This window comes from Phyllostomus hastatus, unplaced genomic scaffold (genome assembly GCF_019186645.2).
Source record: "Phyllostomus hastatus isolate PE091 unplaced genomic scaffold, TTU_PhHast_1.1 phas_contig_283, whole genome shotgun sequence".
Classification (NCBI taxonomy): Eukaryota; Metazoa; Chordata; class Mammalia; order Chiroptera; family Phyllostomidae; genus Phyllostomus; species Phyllostomus hastatus.
The window spans coordinates 3,323,909-3,339,631 of record NW_025333833.1 but is presented as its reverse complement, the minus strand read 5'-3'; the positions used below and the strand labels follow the sequence as shown (position 1 = coordinate 3,339,631).

At 49.3% G+C, this 15,723-nt stretch overlaps 2 protein-coding genes across 3 annotated transcripts in view; one reads left to right on the top strand and one right to left on the bottom strand.

Annotated features, from left to right (window-relative positions):
* Window positions 1-6,411, bottom strand: part of CUNH1orf112 (chromosome unknown C1orf112 homolog) — a 36,105-nt gene extending 29,694 nt beyond the window's left edge. The window contains exons 1-4 of one of the 2 annotated variants that reach the window (XM_045838422.1): window positions 6,254-6,411; window positions 2,326-2,365; window positions 1,096-1,184; window positions 315-419 (exon numbers count right to left, since the gene is read on the bottom strand). In XM_045838422.1, the coding sequence (XP_045694378.1) occupies window positions 315-419; window positions 1,096-1,184; window positions 2,326-2,365; window positions 6,254-6,364 (345 nt within the window). In that variant the 5' untranslated portion in view covers window positions 6,365-6,411. The remainder of the gene's footprint in view (window positions 1-314; window positions 420-1,095; window positions 1,185-2,325; window positions 2,366-6,253) is intronic. The other variant, XM_045838423.1, reaches the window with a different exon arrangement.
* A 117-nt stretch (window positions 6,412-6,528) lies between these two features.
* Window positions 6,529-8,920, top strand: METTL18 (methyltransferase like 18). Its single transcript, XM_045838625.1, has 2 exons — window positions 6,529-6,696; window positions 7,547-8,920. Exon 2 carries the CDS (start codon window positions 7,742-7,744, stop codon window positions 8,858-8,860), a length of 1,119 nt encoding a protein of 372 aa, XP_045694581.1. The 5' UTR covers window positions 6,529-6,696; window positions 7,547-7,741; the 3' UTR covers window positions 8,861-8,920.
* Window positions 8,921-15,723: the final 6,803 nt, after the last annotated feature.

The window sequence follows — 15,723 nt, the reverse complement described above, 5'->3', positions numbered from 1 at the left end:
TGGTGGGAGAGGAAAAAAGGCTGGAATCCTCGCCCACATGTCACACCTGTGCCCAGCATCCTGCCCGCGTGCCCTGCGGTGACGGGGAGGGTGTGCGCTTGCCGTCCCCGTCATCCTTTAAGAGTCCGGTGTGCACTGAGCACGAAACTGCACAGACATTCAGAACTCGGGTGTCTGCATTCACACCTGCAATCCCGTCAGTGAGCCCCCCCAGCCCCGGCCACCACGCACAGAGAACAGGCGCACTGACACCAGCACAAAAACCCTCTCTCTCCGCGCTCCCTCCGTCTGTCCTGCCCCGACACGTGACTTGCCTGTAAGATGTTCCTCAGGGTGCTCTGGGTCTCCAAGTTTTGGCTAGACAGTTCTCTGGCTTGACCGGTTAACTCATCCATCATATCATCAAATAATTTCACAGTCTGTAAACACAAAGCAGGTCATTAGTAGGAACAGAAATCACTAGAAAAGGAAAGATATCTTTGACAAAATTGTTGATTTTCATTTGTCTAGCTTACCTATTATACCTAATTTAGTTTAAAATACATAATGTTATGTATATATAACATACAAGGTGGTACAAAACTAGGGTTACAGTTTTGAATATGCGAAACAGCTTATTCTTGTATCATTACTTATTAATTATTGTATTATTTTCCACATGAACTGTAAACCTACCCTGGCCAGCCTGTGTGTTATCAGTATCTGTAGGAATTCTGCAGTATAATCTCTTCTTAAAAAGATAACAATTACTAGTAAGTGGTACAGAAAAGACACACAAAGGGACTTGCTAACTTTATCATCTAACCCAAATTTTCACTTAATAGCATTAAAATATGAAAGCATTTAAAACTAACTACAAATAATTTAAACTCAATGAGTCAAGGATCCCTACTATCTGAAAATGTAAAATTTTTTACTCAACTAACTACTCTACCACCACCATATTCCCACCCGAGATCCACTTTCCACTACTTGACTGGGACGACACATCTGTTTGACACATTAAAGAAGAACCGCAACTGAGAACGCTCTGAAGCGGGCTGGCTGCCGACTGCCCTCGTGGCCCGCGCGCTGACTGAGACCGTGGTTCAGTACCTTGGGCAGCACTTGTGAAAAGAAAGCCTGTTCCAGCGTCAGGTGGTCCATGTGAGGTAGAAACATTTCGACGATGGTTTTCAGAATTTCTATAAAGCAAAACAGGAACACACTCTGTGGGAACATTCAGTCACGTGAGCCAACAGCGATCACTGTTCTTCGCAAACGTGAGACTACGTAAGCCCCACCAACAGAAAGCACTGCACAGCTCCAAAAGCCATAATCTATGCAGAGGAACTATTACTTAACTGAAATAATAGCAAAAAAAGGGAAACTACGTCCAGCAACCAAGGGCCACTTAATGGACATGGGTGCCTGTACTGAACAGGGTCTGTGATCAGCTAAACGATTCCCAGTGGTTATTTAAAACCATGGAAAATGTTTATAGTATTTTAAAATTAAACAAAAAGGCCCCAAAATAGCACCCCAATTTTAACAGAGGTAAAGATGTGCACACGAGGAGTACCAGACAGTGTGACAGGCATGCGCAGGAACACCCCATACTAGAGAGAACGCTGCACGTGAAAACCTTAACCATCTCAGACCCAAGGGTCTTTTGTCATCTTCTGTTTTTCTGTTTCAAATTTCCTATAAGGAATATGTATAATGCATACTCGGGATAAAAAATACTTATGTTGCATAAAAAATCAGACCCCAACAGGCAACACAGATTCAAAATCATAAACAAACATTCCACAGCCATTCTAGCTCAGAATAAATGTGACCTCCAAGTCCAGCCTTTGCTCTCTACTCCTGGCTAAGTAAATCGTATCAGGTAAGAGCAACGAAGACAGATGAAGATGAGAAGGTCAACGTGTTCCAAATGACGAATGTGTCATCACCTAAATAACCAGCTCTCTGCAACCTAGAAACTATTTTCTAAGTGCTACTTAACACGAGAGAGGCTGGAAGCAGTCAGTCGACTGCAAAACTGTCTCATAGAGGTCTAACCATGGTTTAACAACTGACATTTAAAGTGGACACTGTGCTTACACGCATTATCAAACAGAACACATCTGCTACCTCCAGAAAATGGAATTTAAAACTGAGCACTACCCTGTAATTAGAGGAGTGTGGGCATTCTCAGTAGCTGAGGGTTAGAGAGGCTGCAACGCCACCGCCACAGGAAAAGATTTAAGGTGCAGGGAACACAAAACTGGACGGAGGGAAGTACGACTCAGATCTCAACAACATCGAGATAAATCAGGCGATTGAGACAGTTATACTCACGAATGTGCTCAACCCAGCCGTCAGAATGCTGACACAGGGAGTAAAATGATTAAGGAAAACCACAGTAACAGGAGGCGCACCACTGAGAATTTAGAAGGACCATTCTGCCAGTTTAAGCTATGATCCATAAGAGACTGGAATCAGACTCAAATTACTGGCATAATTTTGCTGTTATAAAATCAATGCTAATTAGGTAAACAACCAATATTACAAAAATATTTTACAGAAATATTTTCAAAATTGCCTTTTCAAGCTACGTGTAGCCATGAAATGTCTTTTGACAGGTGACAAACGGGGCTACAATAAGCCACGGATTTCTGGCCTCTCACACAGGGAAGCGTCTCTGCCCCGTCGGCATCTCTGCCGCACTGCATCTGTGCCTGTCTCGGGCCACTCGCCACTCTCCACCTTCCTGTCACACCGTCTGCACACCTCTCCCCGCCAGCCCCGTCAGACTGAAATGCTCCCGCGCATGAGAGCTCACAAAAAAAGTCATAGTGAATTCTCCTAACAGAGATGACATTATAAAACACATACTTGCGCACCGTCAAGAATTGTTAGAAATGTTACAATGTAAAAACAATATGAAAACCATTAAAGAGTGTGTCAATGAGAAAAGTGAATATCCCCAAACCCCATCACACTAATAAAGTTGACTTTTATATTCTCACCCTAGGATATGTTCACTGATCTGACAGAAACATCAATTGGCTGCCCCCTTATGTACCTCAACCCAGGATCCAACCCGCAACCCAGGTCCTGTGCCCCGACCGGGGACTGAAGCTGCGACCTGTTGGCACACGGGACGATGCTCCCACTGACTGAGCCACCCGGCCAGGGCTGATTTTTCTTCCGAAATCTCAACGGTGCATGTATATTTATGCAGCAGCATTCATAATGAGGTACAGGCATTAACATATTTAAGTCTGGTAGGGCATAATTTGCCTTAAGAAAAAATTTTCAGCAAAGACCAAAAAATTCTAGCCTCTTCAAAAATTAAACATGAATGTCGCAGGTTCGATTCCCAGTCAGGGCACATGCCTGGGTTGCAGGCCACAGCCCCCAGCAACCGCACATTGATGTTTCTCTCTTTCTCCCTCCCTTCCTCTCTAAAAATAAATAAATAAATTCTTTAAAAAAATTAAACATGCATTATAATTATGAAGACATGTAGCTAAAGACTGGAAAATTATATGTAAAATGCAAAACGTGAAAATGATTATGTTTCAGTGATGCAACGGTGGATTTAAATTTGCAAACTTTATTGCAAATTTGTTGAAAATTATGTTGAAAAGAAGTATCGTCTAATGAGACTTCCGGGCATTTAAAAAACACAGTATTTTGAGCCCCTCACTAGGTGACCGGCACGTGCCAGCCCCATTCTGGGTGCCCGTCCTGGGTGCGGGCATGGCGCAGGGAAAGCACCGCTCCTGCCTTGGGGACCCTCACAGTGCGGGGAGGGAAGGGGGGCAGCAACAGGACGTGCAGGAGCACTTCTGTCAACGAGGAAGTCCTCAACTGCACGGGACAAAGTGGTAAAAGTGCCGCCGGCTGGGTGCAGGGGAGCGAACTAAGGCCGAGGGCTCCACTAAGGCTGAGGGCTCCAAGAAGGGCCAAGCGGGGCGACACCGAGCCAGGACTCCCGAGTGAGCTGTGCAAAAGGCTGGGGGACACCCCAGGCTGAGGGGTCAGCAGCCGAAGACATGGATGGAAGGCAGCAAGCGAGGCCAGGGGAAGGGTGAGGCTTGGATCACAGGGGACGGTGAAGGCAAGTTCGTGAAGGCAAGTTCGGGTTTTATTTCCAATTTGTTAGGAAGCCACTGGGGGGGTGGGAGGATTTAAAAAGGAAATGACATCATCTGTCCTTCACTCTGGACTACTTTTGGAAAATGGATTACCAGGGGGGACTCAAAAAACCTCCCCGACTTTACCTATAAAAAATTGTATGTTTATTCTTATATGTGAAACTTCAGTCACCTCCAAAGTACTCTCCATTTGATGCAATACACCTACTGAGAAGTTTTTCCCACTGTTCAAAATAGTTTTGAACTTGTCAATTTCAACGCCTTTTAGTGCTTCTGCTGTTTTTTGTTTCACCTCTTCCACATATATGGGCAAGACGTTTCCCTTGGAAAACTTTTTCATTCAGTTGCTTGGGGCGAGATTGGGTGAATAGGAAGGGTGGGGCAGAGGTCATGCCGTTTTTGGTCAAAAACTGCTGAACACTCAGTCAGGTGTGGGCAGGTGCACTCTTAAATCACCCATCATGCAGTTTGCAAACACACTGAGTCTTCATAAAAAATTCACTGGAGCCAAACACAACCTCTCACAACAACACCAGCCGGTGCACTGACACAGATGGGCTCCTAGAACACTCACCCAGCGGGGGAAGCCTGTGCTACAAGGAGCCCACCCTCCAGAAGATGATGCTGGGTTTTGGGGGGGCCCTCCCCATATAAGGGGACATGGGGAAACTATGGGGTTTGGAAGAGTTGTGGGAATGGGGGGATAGAAGTGGGGGGATGGAGTCAAGATACGGCTTGAAACCAGAGACAACAGAACTTGCTGACTGCAGGTGAGGGTTCAAGGTTTGTGAAACCATTTACACATGTAAGTCCTCACTTAACGCTGTCCACAGGTTCTAAGACTTAAAGCAGCTCAGTGCACAAGAAAACCGGTTTTTCCACCGGCCAGTTGATATAAACAAGAGTTAGGTTCCTGTTTTACAACGAAACGACTTGGAACAAAATTATGTTCTTGGGGAACCAGCTCTGTTTCAATAAAGAAAACTGGGGGAAGCACAGGTTTGGGTGCTTCTGAATGTTTAACGTGAGGTGTGAAACCAGGCGGGAACACGGACTTTCGATTACTGAAGTCCCCCGCAGAGAAGGAGCCCGCCCCTGATCTTTGTTACTCAAAAGCCTGCCACCCTGCGCCCTACTAACACGTTCGGGACCGAGGAAATGTTTTTGAGGAGGGCAGCTATTTCGTTTCCGAAGTCAAAATGCACGAGGATGGCGATTCCACATCTACAGGACTAACCAAGGGCTTCCGTAGCTCGCGGGACTGTGCTAATGCCCAGTGACGTCCACACAGGGTCACATTTGTATTTGGCTCGAACGGTAAAAATTCGTTGTACAGTGTTGACAGTCCCTCAAGAGAAGGTCATTTTTTTTCCTTTAAGTATAGTTTTAGGTCGAAGGTGAGCGCAAAGGCATAAAAAAATTACCTTTTAACATGAAAGACTAGGACTCCAGGCATTTACAATCACAAAGGCTCGATACTACGAAAGAATGGTCTGCACCTGGACTACTGAGGCATTAGCCACTCAAACCCAGCAGATGGAACCAATTAACAATAGTTAGCAACTCCAAACCAGCAATTAACAAAAAAAAAAAAAAAAAGAGGTGGGAAAAGGTAAGGGGAAGGACATTTTAACATCGTGTACACACTGGGCACCCCGGCAGAACTGCGTCCCACGGTACCGGAGGTGTGGCTCACATCCACCAGCCGCCTCGCACCCAAGAGCTCAGGGCGTCTCTCTACCCCACCCAGCTGACACCCAGGGTTCGCCTGACAGCTCAGGTTCGAGTCCTTGCCTCCCCCGCTCTCCCATGCAAAAGTTATTTATACTTAATTGCACGTGGCGAGTACAGAAAAAAGGCAGAGGGACGCGCGAAGACGCCCCTTTCACCGCCGCGAGCGTGGGGCAGGACGCCCGCGCGAGCCCTCCCAGTCCCGCCGCCAGGAGCGGCCCCCGCTCGCCCTCCGTCCCCTCGCCGCTCCAACTCGCTCGCCAACAGCGAGCCGAGAGGGTTCAGGCCGCGGGAACACAACGCGACCCGGCGGCGGGTGTGACCGAGCTGAGGGGAGAGGGGCGACACCGGCCGTACGCCCGTGTCTAGGCGCCAGCGACAGCCAAGGATATGAGGAGCCGGGGCAGGACCGTCGGCAGTTCCCGGCGGCACAGCTCCTCCGGCCAGCTGCTGAATTCCTCCAGGGGCACGTCGCTCGCCGGCGCGGCGCGCTCCTGAGACATGCTCTCGCCCGGGAGCCAACTTCCAAACACTCCCGCCACCGCCGAGAACGGAAGCGCTGCCGTCCCGGCAGGCCTTGCGAGCTCCCCGTCGGCGCCAGAACCATAGAGACGGAGCGGGCTGCCGTCTTTGTGGAGCCTAGGCCCTACGCTGCTGGGGGGGAAAAAATGGGCACCTCTGGCCCGCGGAGGACTCGACTCGCTGGTGCGCTCTCTCATCGCGGCGCGTCCCGCCCGCTGCCGGGTTTCCCCGCGCCGGGAGCTGGAAACAGGCCCGCTGCGTGCGTCCCGAGATCTGGATCGCTGTCACCGTTACCTCGAGGCGCTTTAGGGAGGTGAGGGCCGAACGTCCCCAGTTGCCACCCCTGGTCCCAGGGGGCTTTGAGATTGCACATCTAGGGTGGGTGTGCCCGGGACCTGCAGCGGGTACAAAAGGGCACGTTCCTACCCACTTAGCCGTGGGACCCTGCCTTGTACCTCTTGTGTATTGGGAATAAAGACTCCACCTGCCAGAACTGTACGGTTTGAAGCGGGTCTAGCACCGTAGATACAGAGAAGAATCTCAGTAAAGTTGCTTCCACTCTCGCGGGCCTCTTCCAAACGTTCACAGCCCTTAGTTTGTGTTTGTTCTGCCACCAAACTGACTCTTACCGATTACTCCAAAAGCACCCCAGTCCCATCCACTTGGGGCTGCTCGTCTCCCCTAAGTGCAGTGAGGTCCGTTGGGTGAACTTGCACCAAAGCAGACCCATGCAAGTTTTTACAGGGCTACCCATGTACCTAGATAAGCTCGTGGACCCCTGTTACCGGAAACAGGAGCAGACTGCGGTGACGCTGGAGTTTACTCACCTGGAGTTTTGCACGTGCTGTGTTTGGGCAGCGTCCTGGCAGGTGACAGACGCCAAGTAGCTAGGCTTGTCACTTCCTGCCCGAAAATTTCGGACTTTCCTTTTTTATTTCTAGTTGTTGTTGCTGCCCTTGTTCTTTTATTTGTCTTTACTCTTCATTCTCTTCTCCAGCTTTCGACCCATGAGGGGTGGGTGTGCTTCCGAGACTTTTTTTCTCCCTCGCAGATTTTTATAGAAAAAGCTGCTGAGTGGGGGGCGGGGGCTACTGTTTAATATTATAAGAGAATATGTCGTTTTGCTTTTTAATAACAATTGTATTTCTTCTTTCTTTCTCCAGAGTTCAAGTGAAAGAGCAGAGACCTCTAAGAAGTCATTTGGAAACTTCTCTAAGTATTTGTAACTGTGTATAAGCAGCTCAAGAGAAACGGACCCGAATGAAACTGCGTGAAGAACTGAGGCAGGTCTGTGTTCCCGTCTTCACTTCTGTGCGCGAGCTGAGGGGTCTTCCTCCGAATTGAAGGGTTGCGCGAGGATGACTTTCCAGTTTAATTTCACTATAGAAGACCACCTGGAAAATGAATCCACAGCCCTTGGAGATGGAGCTTTGACCCCACATTCTTCAAAAGAGGCTTCAGGCTCAGAAAGTCAGAAAGGCAAACATAGGGACACAGGCTGTTCTAGAGAACAGTGTGACTGCCCTCGGGATCCCTTGGGGACCCCTGAGCCAGCGGGAAATGCAGCTCCCTCTCAGGACCCAGGCAGCTCCCTCGACGCAGCCAACAGCTCAGGTAACTTGGAGCCCCATGAAGAACAGCCTTGCTTAAGACTTGCCAAGGAGCATGCCGTGCCTGCAGAGGCGAAGGAAGTGATAGGAAACAAAGTCCTAGAAACGTTACCAGGTCTCCAGCAGGGTAGCATGTCGGTGGTGAAAACCGTCTTGTTGAAAGAGAAGAAGTTCCCAGGGGAAAACATCGTTTCAAAAAGCTTTTCTTCTCACTCCGATCTGATCACTGGTGTTTACGAAGGAGGCTTAAAAATCTGGGAATGTACCTTTGACCTCCTGGCTTATTTCACAAAGGCCCAAGTGAAGTTTTCGGGGAAAAAAGTGTTGGATCTGGGCTGTGGGTCAGGGTTGCTGGGTATAACTGCCCTCAAGGGAGGGGCCAGAGAAGTTCATTTTCAAGATTATAACAGTATGGTGATCGAGGAAGTCACCATACCTAATGCGGCAGCTAACTCCGCTCTGGAGGGTGAAGAAAGTGATGGAGACCAACCAGAGGTGAAAAGGTGCAGGAGATCAAAAGTAGCACAAAGTAAGTGCCGCTTCTTCTCTGGAGAGTGGTCTGAGTTCTGTGAGCTGGTACTGACCAGTGGAAACGTCTTTGAAAGATACGATCTCATTCTCACCTCAGAAACCATTTACAATCCGGATTACTACGGTTCTTTGCACCAAACGCTCCTCAGGCTGTTACATAAAAATGGGCGGGTGCTTCTGGCCAGCAAAGCGCATTATTTCGGTGTGGGTGGAGGTGTCCATCTCTTTCAGAAGTTTGTAGAAGAAAGGAATGTGTTTGAGACTAGAACACTTGAAGTCATTGACGAAGGACTGAAAAGATTCCTCACTGAAATGACTTTTAAGTGCCCTAGTTAATGTCCACAGAGGGACATGAATTGAGGGAAATAAAATAACCAAATTGTTTTGAATGTTTAATTTCTACTTTGCTATTATTTTTTTTTCTGAAGTTAGGATTCAGTGCACTATACTTACTGGATGTTTGTTAACTAGGTACTTGGAATAGCATCTTGCTTAATATTTGTAACCTTATGAGGTGTATTACTCATGCTCATGTTAATAATGAGGACACAATAGCTAACAGTGTTCTATGTGTGGAACAGAAGCACTGTACATGTTTGCTGCATGTAGGGCAGAAGAGCTGTACATATACTAACACTGAATAGTCATTAACGGTCCTGAATTCAGTACAATTCAGGTTATAATTAAGCTATAGCTAGTATCTCCTTTTTGAAGATAAAGAAGTTGAGGCTCAGACTCGAAGTAATTTGACCCCCTCACACTTCTGACCTTGAACCAGAACCTATACTGACGTACTGACGTCTGTCTAAAAGCTTTCTTTACTCTTCTCACCACTCCAGGGGTCTCAGCCTGACCGTGGCCTGGTTTTCATCACAAGTATTTCTTAGCATCCTTTTATTATTCTGAAATGAAAGTCACAGTTAAAGAAACTTATTTATACACATCATTAATAAGTATATGTACTATATACATCAATCCCTAATGTACAGCCACATATATATAAATGCCATATATATAATTATATGAAGAAAGTCATTTATAATCAAATAACTTGCATCTCACCAGGTGTAGCTACAGAGAAGACACATGGTAGTGAGATGTTTACACCAAGGGTGCCATTAGTATAAATGCCACAGCTCCAACTCCAGCCCCTCTGCTAGATAGGGCAGAATGGGCCCTGAGACCCGGGCTGGCTCATGGAGGAGGGACCAACATTGGAGAGAGTCCCAGGACAATAGACAGTACTGATGATTTTGAGACAATTAGGCACGTCTTGGTTCTCCGAGATGAATTAGACTCCCAGTGAGGTGTCAGCCCGGCCTGTTCAGGAGGGGACTCAGCACAACTCTGCTCCACAGGGTGGGGTCCCCTGAAGACAGCAGTCAGGCACAAGCCCAGTCCTGGGAACTAGATCACCCTGGGGTAACAGGCAGTCCAACAGGGAACATCCCTGTCCAAGGAGCTGGTAGCAGAAGAGACTTGAGACACAAGTTACAGCCACAAATCCAGGAGAGGTGCGCCCAGTACACCTTCCCAAGCAAATAGTTGAGCTCAGCCATTCAAAGGGGCGCACTTTTGTTATGGCAACGGGCTTAGGAGTCCAATGCCATGGGTTGAAGTTCAGTTTCGCCATCTGTAAGACAGGTTTACAGTAACAGTAGCTCCCTAACAGTGCTTTTAAGTGATACTAGTTAATGTCCAACGTGTATTATGGTTCCTTTCACATGGTTCCTATATATAAGTGGGAAATGATTATTTCCAAGAATCCTCATAATAGTCATCCTGTTTTCTCGATCAAATAGGAAGCCTTGATCACTTCTGTTAAAAATTAGGTGTGGCCCTGACCAGTGTGGCTCAGTGGGCTGGGCGTAGTCCCATAAACCACAAGTCGTGGGTTGGGTTCCTGGTCAGGGCACATGCCTGGGTTGCAGTGTCGATTCCCAGTCAGGGCTACTGATCAATGTCTCTCTCCCTCTCTCCCTTCCTTCCCCTCTCTGTAAAATCAACATGCAGGTCCTCAGTTGAGGATAAAAATATATATACTAGGTCTGTGCCTTCCCAGTTCAGAATCTGGAGAAACAAGTAACTCCCAGGCCGGGCTCGGCCCAGCACCAGCCCCCTATGCTCTGCCTCCGCACATGCCCTCCCCCTGCACCCCCAGCTCCACCTCGAAGTTTCTAAGCTGTCCTTTCGGGACACATCGGCTTTTTGGATCATTACGGATGAAGAAGAGTGCATCTTGCAAAGCTGTGATAAAACTTTCCTCTAAAAACTCAGTCAACAGCCACGCTGTGCTCTGCCTTTGAACTTCCCTCTGTCACACATGCCTGTGCCCTTAGTTCCATGCCCACTGCCCCCAAGGGCCTTTCTGCCCGCGGCTCAGAGCTCAGAGACGGGGCACCAGGAGCTGACGGACTTCCCGGTGTCAGCAGACACCAGTGACACACAGCCTCAGTGCCCTCGGGGGATGTGAGGTCAGTCACTCAGCAAGAGAGTTCACTTGTTAAGAGGAGGAAACACCTCTTCACTTTTCAGTGCCCCCCCCCCCACCACTGGGCTTTATCCAGGTGCTTCACGCACGCACAGCTCTTTGCAAAAGAGGAACAGCCAGAAAACTCTGCCGCCGTGAACCTGGTTCTTCACCTCCACGTCCGTCAGAATTTCCTGAACGTATCCCCTCGTGTCTATGGTGGCCCTGGGCTTGCTGATAGTAAGGCTTCCCTTTGGGTAAAGGTGCACCTTCAGAGTCGCCGTCATCACTTGGGTGCAGCCCAGCAGAGGTGCTGCTCTGTGCCCTACAATAACCTCTTGTTTCCACCCGGGGACGGGACGCGGCTGCTGTTCCAAGCCTTGGACAAGGCTTGTCCAAGGGCTGGGGGAAGCCCCGTACACCGGCTGTTATCTCCCAGGCCCGGTTTCTGTCTTCCCCAGGCCCCAACCGTGACCTCAGGGGACCCTTACCAGTAGGCTGAACCTCTGCAGAGAAAGTTGCCAGAGGGCAGTGCTTTTTCAGGAGAAGTGTTCATTAATACTCCATTTGAAAGAAACTAGGTGAAAGTGACAATGATAGCAAACAGCTTGGTAACCTCGGTGCTTACTCAAGAAAGGGGGGCATCTTTTTTTTTTAAAGATTTTTTTAAAGATTTTATTTATTTATTTTTAGAGAGGGAAGGGGGGGGGGAGAGAGAGAGAGAGAGAGAGAGAGAGAGAGAGACACATCAATGTGCGGTTGCTGGGGCTCATGGCCTGCAACCCAGGCATGTACCCTGGCTGGGAATCGAACCTGGGACACTTTGGTTCCCAGCCCGCGCTCAATCCACTGAGCTACGCCAGCCAGGGCTAAAAGGGGGGCATCTTACCCCAGAAGAGAACAGGGTAAGTGACCAGTGAGTGCTCTTCCGATCCTCCCCGTGCAGCACAGGAAGTGCTGTAGCTGCCCTTTTCCGTGGGGCCCTGATGGGACGGGGCGGGAAGGGTCACCCTCGGCCGATGGGTCTCAGGCCTCTGCAGCAGAATCGGGTGTGCTCAGACCCACGAGCCCCCCGTGGCTCTGCTCTGTCCTCGGGGCAGATTCAGCCCCATTTCAGAAACATGACAGGGCAGGTAGAACCAGGCTGTCCCCTTGACTCCTCTCGGTAGCCCTGTGGCTTAGTCCTACAAACTTCCACCACTTTCCGCTGAGAAGATGGAGGAGAACGGGCAATAAACTGATGAATATCCAGAGGACCCCAGGACACCCACCAAATACAGGAAGCAGGCGCTGTAGGAGACTGGTCTTCCCTCCCTTTTTTTTTACCTCAAGGTGATTTACAGCCTCTGTTGAGGGCAATGAGCCAGGTGAGATGGGCCGGACAGCAGGGGAGCTCAAAGGAAATGTTTGAATGTTTGGGAAGGGGGTGTGGTTAGAGCGGAATAGGCCAGTATTCCCATGTGACCTCCCTGCCCCTTGGCCAACCCCCCACCAGTTCCCCTCCCCACTGCCACCCTGCCACTGGACCCTGCAGTGAAGGTGACCCAGGTGAGCCCTGGGTCACATGGCTATGGATGCCCGTCCCCATCACCCGGCTCAGGACTCTCAGAGGTTCTTCAGGTTCCTGGCCACGCAGCAGCCACAGCACAATTCCGAAAGCCTCCTAACGTCCCGGGTCAGCATATCAGCCGAGTGGGGCTCCGGCATTTTTCTCAGCCTGCTCTGAAGTCTCCCACGGGGGAGGTCCAACCCCTGGTCCCACGACAGTGGGCCTGGGCCATTCCCCCAGCCCGGTCACCTCTCAGATCCGGGACTACAGAGAGGTCAGTGTGCCTTAGAATATGTTCCCAACAAAGCCCTCCACTCTGAAAAATATATGTAGCCCAAGAGATAAATATTTTTAAAAATTATCCTCTTTATGCCCTGGCTGGCATAGCTCAGTGGATTGAGCGCGGGCTGCGAACCAAAGTGTCCCAGGTTCCATTCCCAGTCAGGGTACATGCCTGGGTTGCAGGCCATGGGCCCCAGTAACCGCACATTGATGTCTCTCTCTCTCTCTCTTTCTCCCTCCCTTCCCTCTCTAAAAATAAATAAATAAAATCTTTAAAAGAAAAAATTATCCTCTTTCTGTTCAAGGCTTGTCCAAATTCTTTGTGTGTGTCTCAAATGTCCCAGAACTCAAAATTCTTCGGCTATTCTAGGCTGAGTAGCTTCTGGTAAATTTCTGTCAACTGGATTCTCGACTTGTTTTAAAAGCATGCAATGGAGGGTCTGGGTGGGGGCATATTTTTTAGGGGGCATTTGCATGAAAAGTTAAAGCCCAGGCGCCCGCCAGCACCCGGTGGGGCGCTGGCACTCCGCACCCCACCGGCCAGCATCCGTGCCAGCTCTTCTATTATCATTGCTTTTGCAGGCTCTGTTTCAGCATCTTCTGCGCGAGCCCGCTTCCAGAGGCTGGCGTTTCTTCCCTGAGCCTTCCTGTTCAGCTGAGCCCTGTTTCCTGTTTGCTCTGCTGTGTCCACCCTTCTCCAGGATTTGTACCATAAAAACCATAAAAGATCCTCTCTTCTAAGGAAAATACCCCAGAGAAACATTTCCTAGGAAGAGCGGCACTGATGTTTCCCGTGGTCTGGATTTTAGTTCCTCTGACAGGAAACATGGTCAAGCCCGCGGATTTGAAACGTTCGACCACCGTTCTCGTAACTTCGTGGCCATCTTGTTTTGTTTTGGGGTTTGTTTGTTTTTTCATTTTTCCCAGAGTTATCCCATTTCTCCCAGATCTTCATGGAATCCGTGTGATGAATAGACACATCTCCAAGTGCATTTGACTTCCGTGCATCCCTTTCACAGTGACTTGTGCATTTCCTTTGCCTGAATCAAGGGACGTCATCAAGTCTAATTTATGAAGGGTCAGAGATTAACTAATGGGAAACAGAACAATAGATAACCGATAGCTTTGCACCTAAGTCTCAGGAGGAGAGGGAGTTATAAAAGCAAAGCCAAACCAACAAGCAGAGCCCAGAGGCTGAGAATGGGAAGAGGACAGTGAAGAATGATAGAGACAAATATGGAATTCTACATATTAAAATGTAGAGCAGCAGAAAGAGTTCCAGGAGAGGTAAGACGGTGGAGCCCAAGGAGGAAGGCCAGATAACTGGGGAGTCAGGAGGTCGCCTGGAATTCACACAACCGTTGAACTTATAAACAAGTGACTGGAGGTGGGGTTTCTGGTGACTCAGGGCAGAGAAGACAACCGAGGGACAGGGTTATATGTGACCAAGGTAAGAGGACCAGGAGGACTTAATGACAGTTCAGGTGACCTTGCTGCTCTTCTGGCACCCAGGTGGCAAACACAAGGCCCGCGGGCCAAGTCCGGCCCTCCACCGTGTTCCATCCGGCCCAGCACCTTATTCCTACCCAGCGGCAGTGCTGAGCACTTGCTTAACTGTTAAGGAGCAGTTACATCCACACAGTCCTCAAATTGCATTCAGCCCTTTGAAAGCAACCACAAGACTGATGCGGCCCCCGGTGAAAATGAGCTTGACGCCCCTGTTCTCGCAGTTCACCCCAGGTGGAGTTTTGTTTTATGGGACACTGCTGGGAGCTTTGTAGCTAGAATGACCCCCCATGTCCCCTTGCCTGAGAAAGTCCCAGCTGTCGGTTGTAGCGACCCGATAGCACTGTCCTGAACCTTATAGTGTTGTGGGATACATCACAATTAAAATCATGCAGGAAATACATACGAACTTCCAGGTTTAGTCTTTTAAAAACCTACACCCAAGATTCAAGGAGAACGTTGCCCTATCAGTGAAGCTGGTCACCAACCCCCAAGCACAAAGCCTCGGATTTCACTGAGCACACAGAACGACCAGCCTGCCGGGTGTGGCTATGTCCAGTTAGAAAGTGACGGCGACGCCCTCGGGAAGCTGGGCTCAGGCTGCCTCTCCTTCCCGCCCTGCTGGCAGGAGCGCTGGTGCCTCTCTGAAATGGGGACGCCGTGGAAACCCTACAGCCCGAGCACATGGGGCAGCACTGCGGGCATTTCACAGCAGCGTGTTGCGACTTCCCGTTGCTTCTTAATCACTAAGCGTCTGAGAACCGGCAGCACAGAGCAAACAGAGGCATCGGAGGAAGCGGCCGGTAGTGGAGGAAGCGCTGGTGGAAAGGCCACTGGAACCGAGGTGGGACCGAGCTGAGTCCAGACCCGACTCGTGCTCAGTGACTCTGATCGTGCCCTCCATCCGATGACTACAGTCTCTCTAACAGTTTCCTCTTCCATAAAATGTTGGGTATTTGTTCTGTGCAGCCCCCCTGACCTATGGGTTTCAAATGCACCATTCATCGTACGTTACAATTTCCCGCACATCTGTGACATTGGTCTTATTGAAAACCACTGTTCCCTTTCCATTCCCCTGTTTGACTACCGTGAACTTTCGCGTGCCGCCATTGCCACTGTTTAGTCAACTGCTTCCTTTGTTTGTCTCTCTCCGTCTCATCAGGAGCTTCCCCAGTTGCCCCAGAGCTAATCCGACAGGACCAAGCCATCCAACTCATACCACCAGATCGAGTTTCCCAGCTCCATCTCACCTCCTCCCTGATGAGAATCTTGAATAGCTTTCTATTTTCAAAGACTGTGGTCACCACAGTGGGTAGGAGACACCTCCCTGTAGTGCGGGAAAAAAATGTTAGACTGCGCATGTGTATCAGCTTTTTACCCAAAGCAAAAGAC

Coding starts and splice junctions, on each gene's coding strand:
- METTL18 (XM_045838625.1), top strand. CDS start 7,742: ATGACTTTCCAGTTTAATTTCACTATAGAAGACCACCTGGAAAATGAA.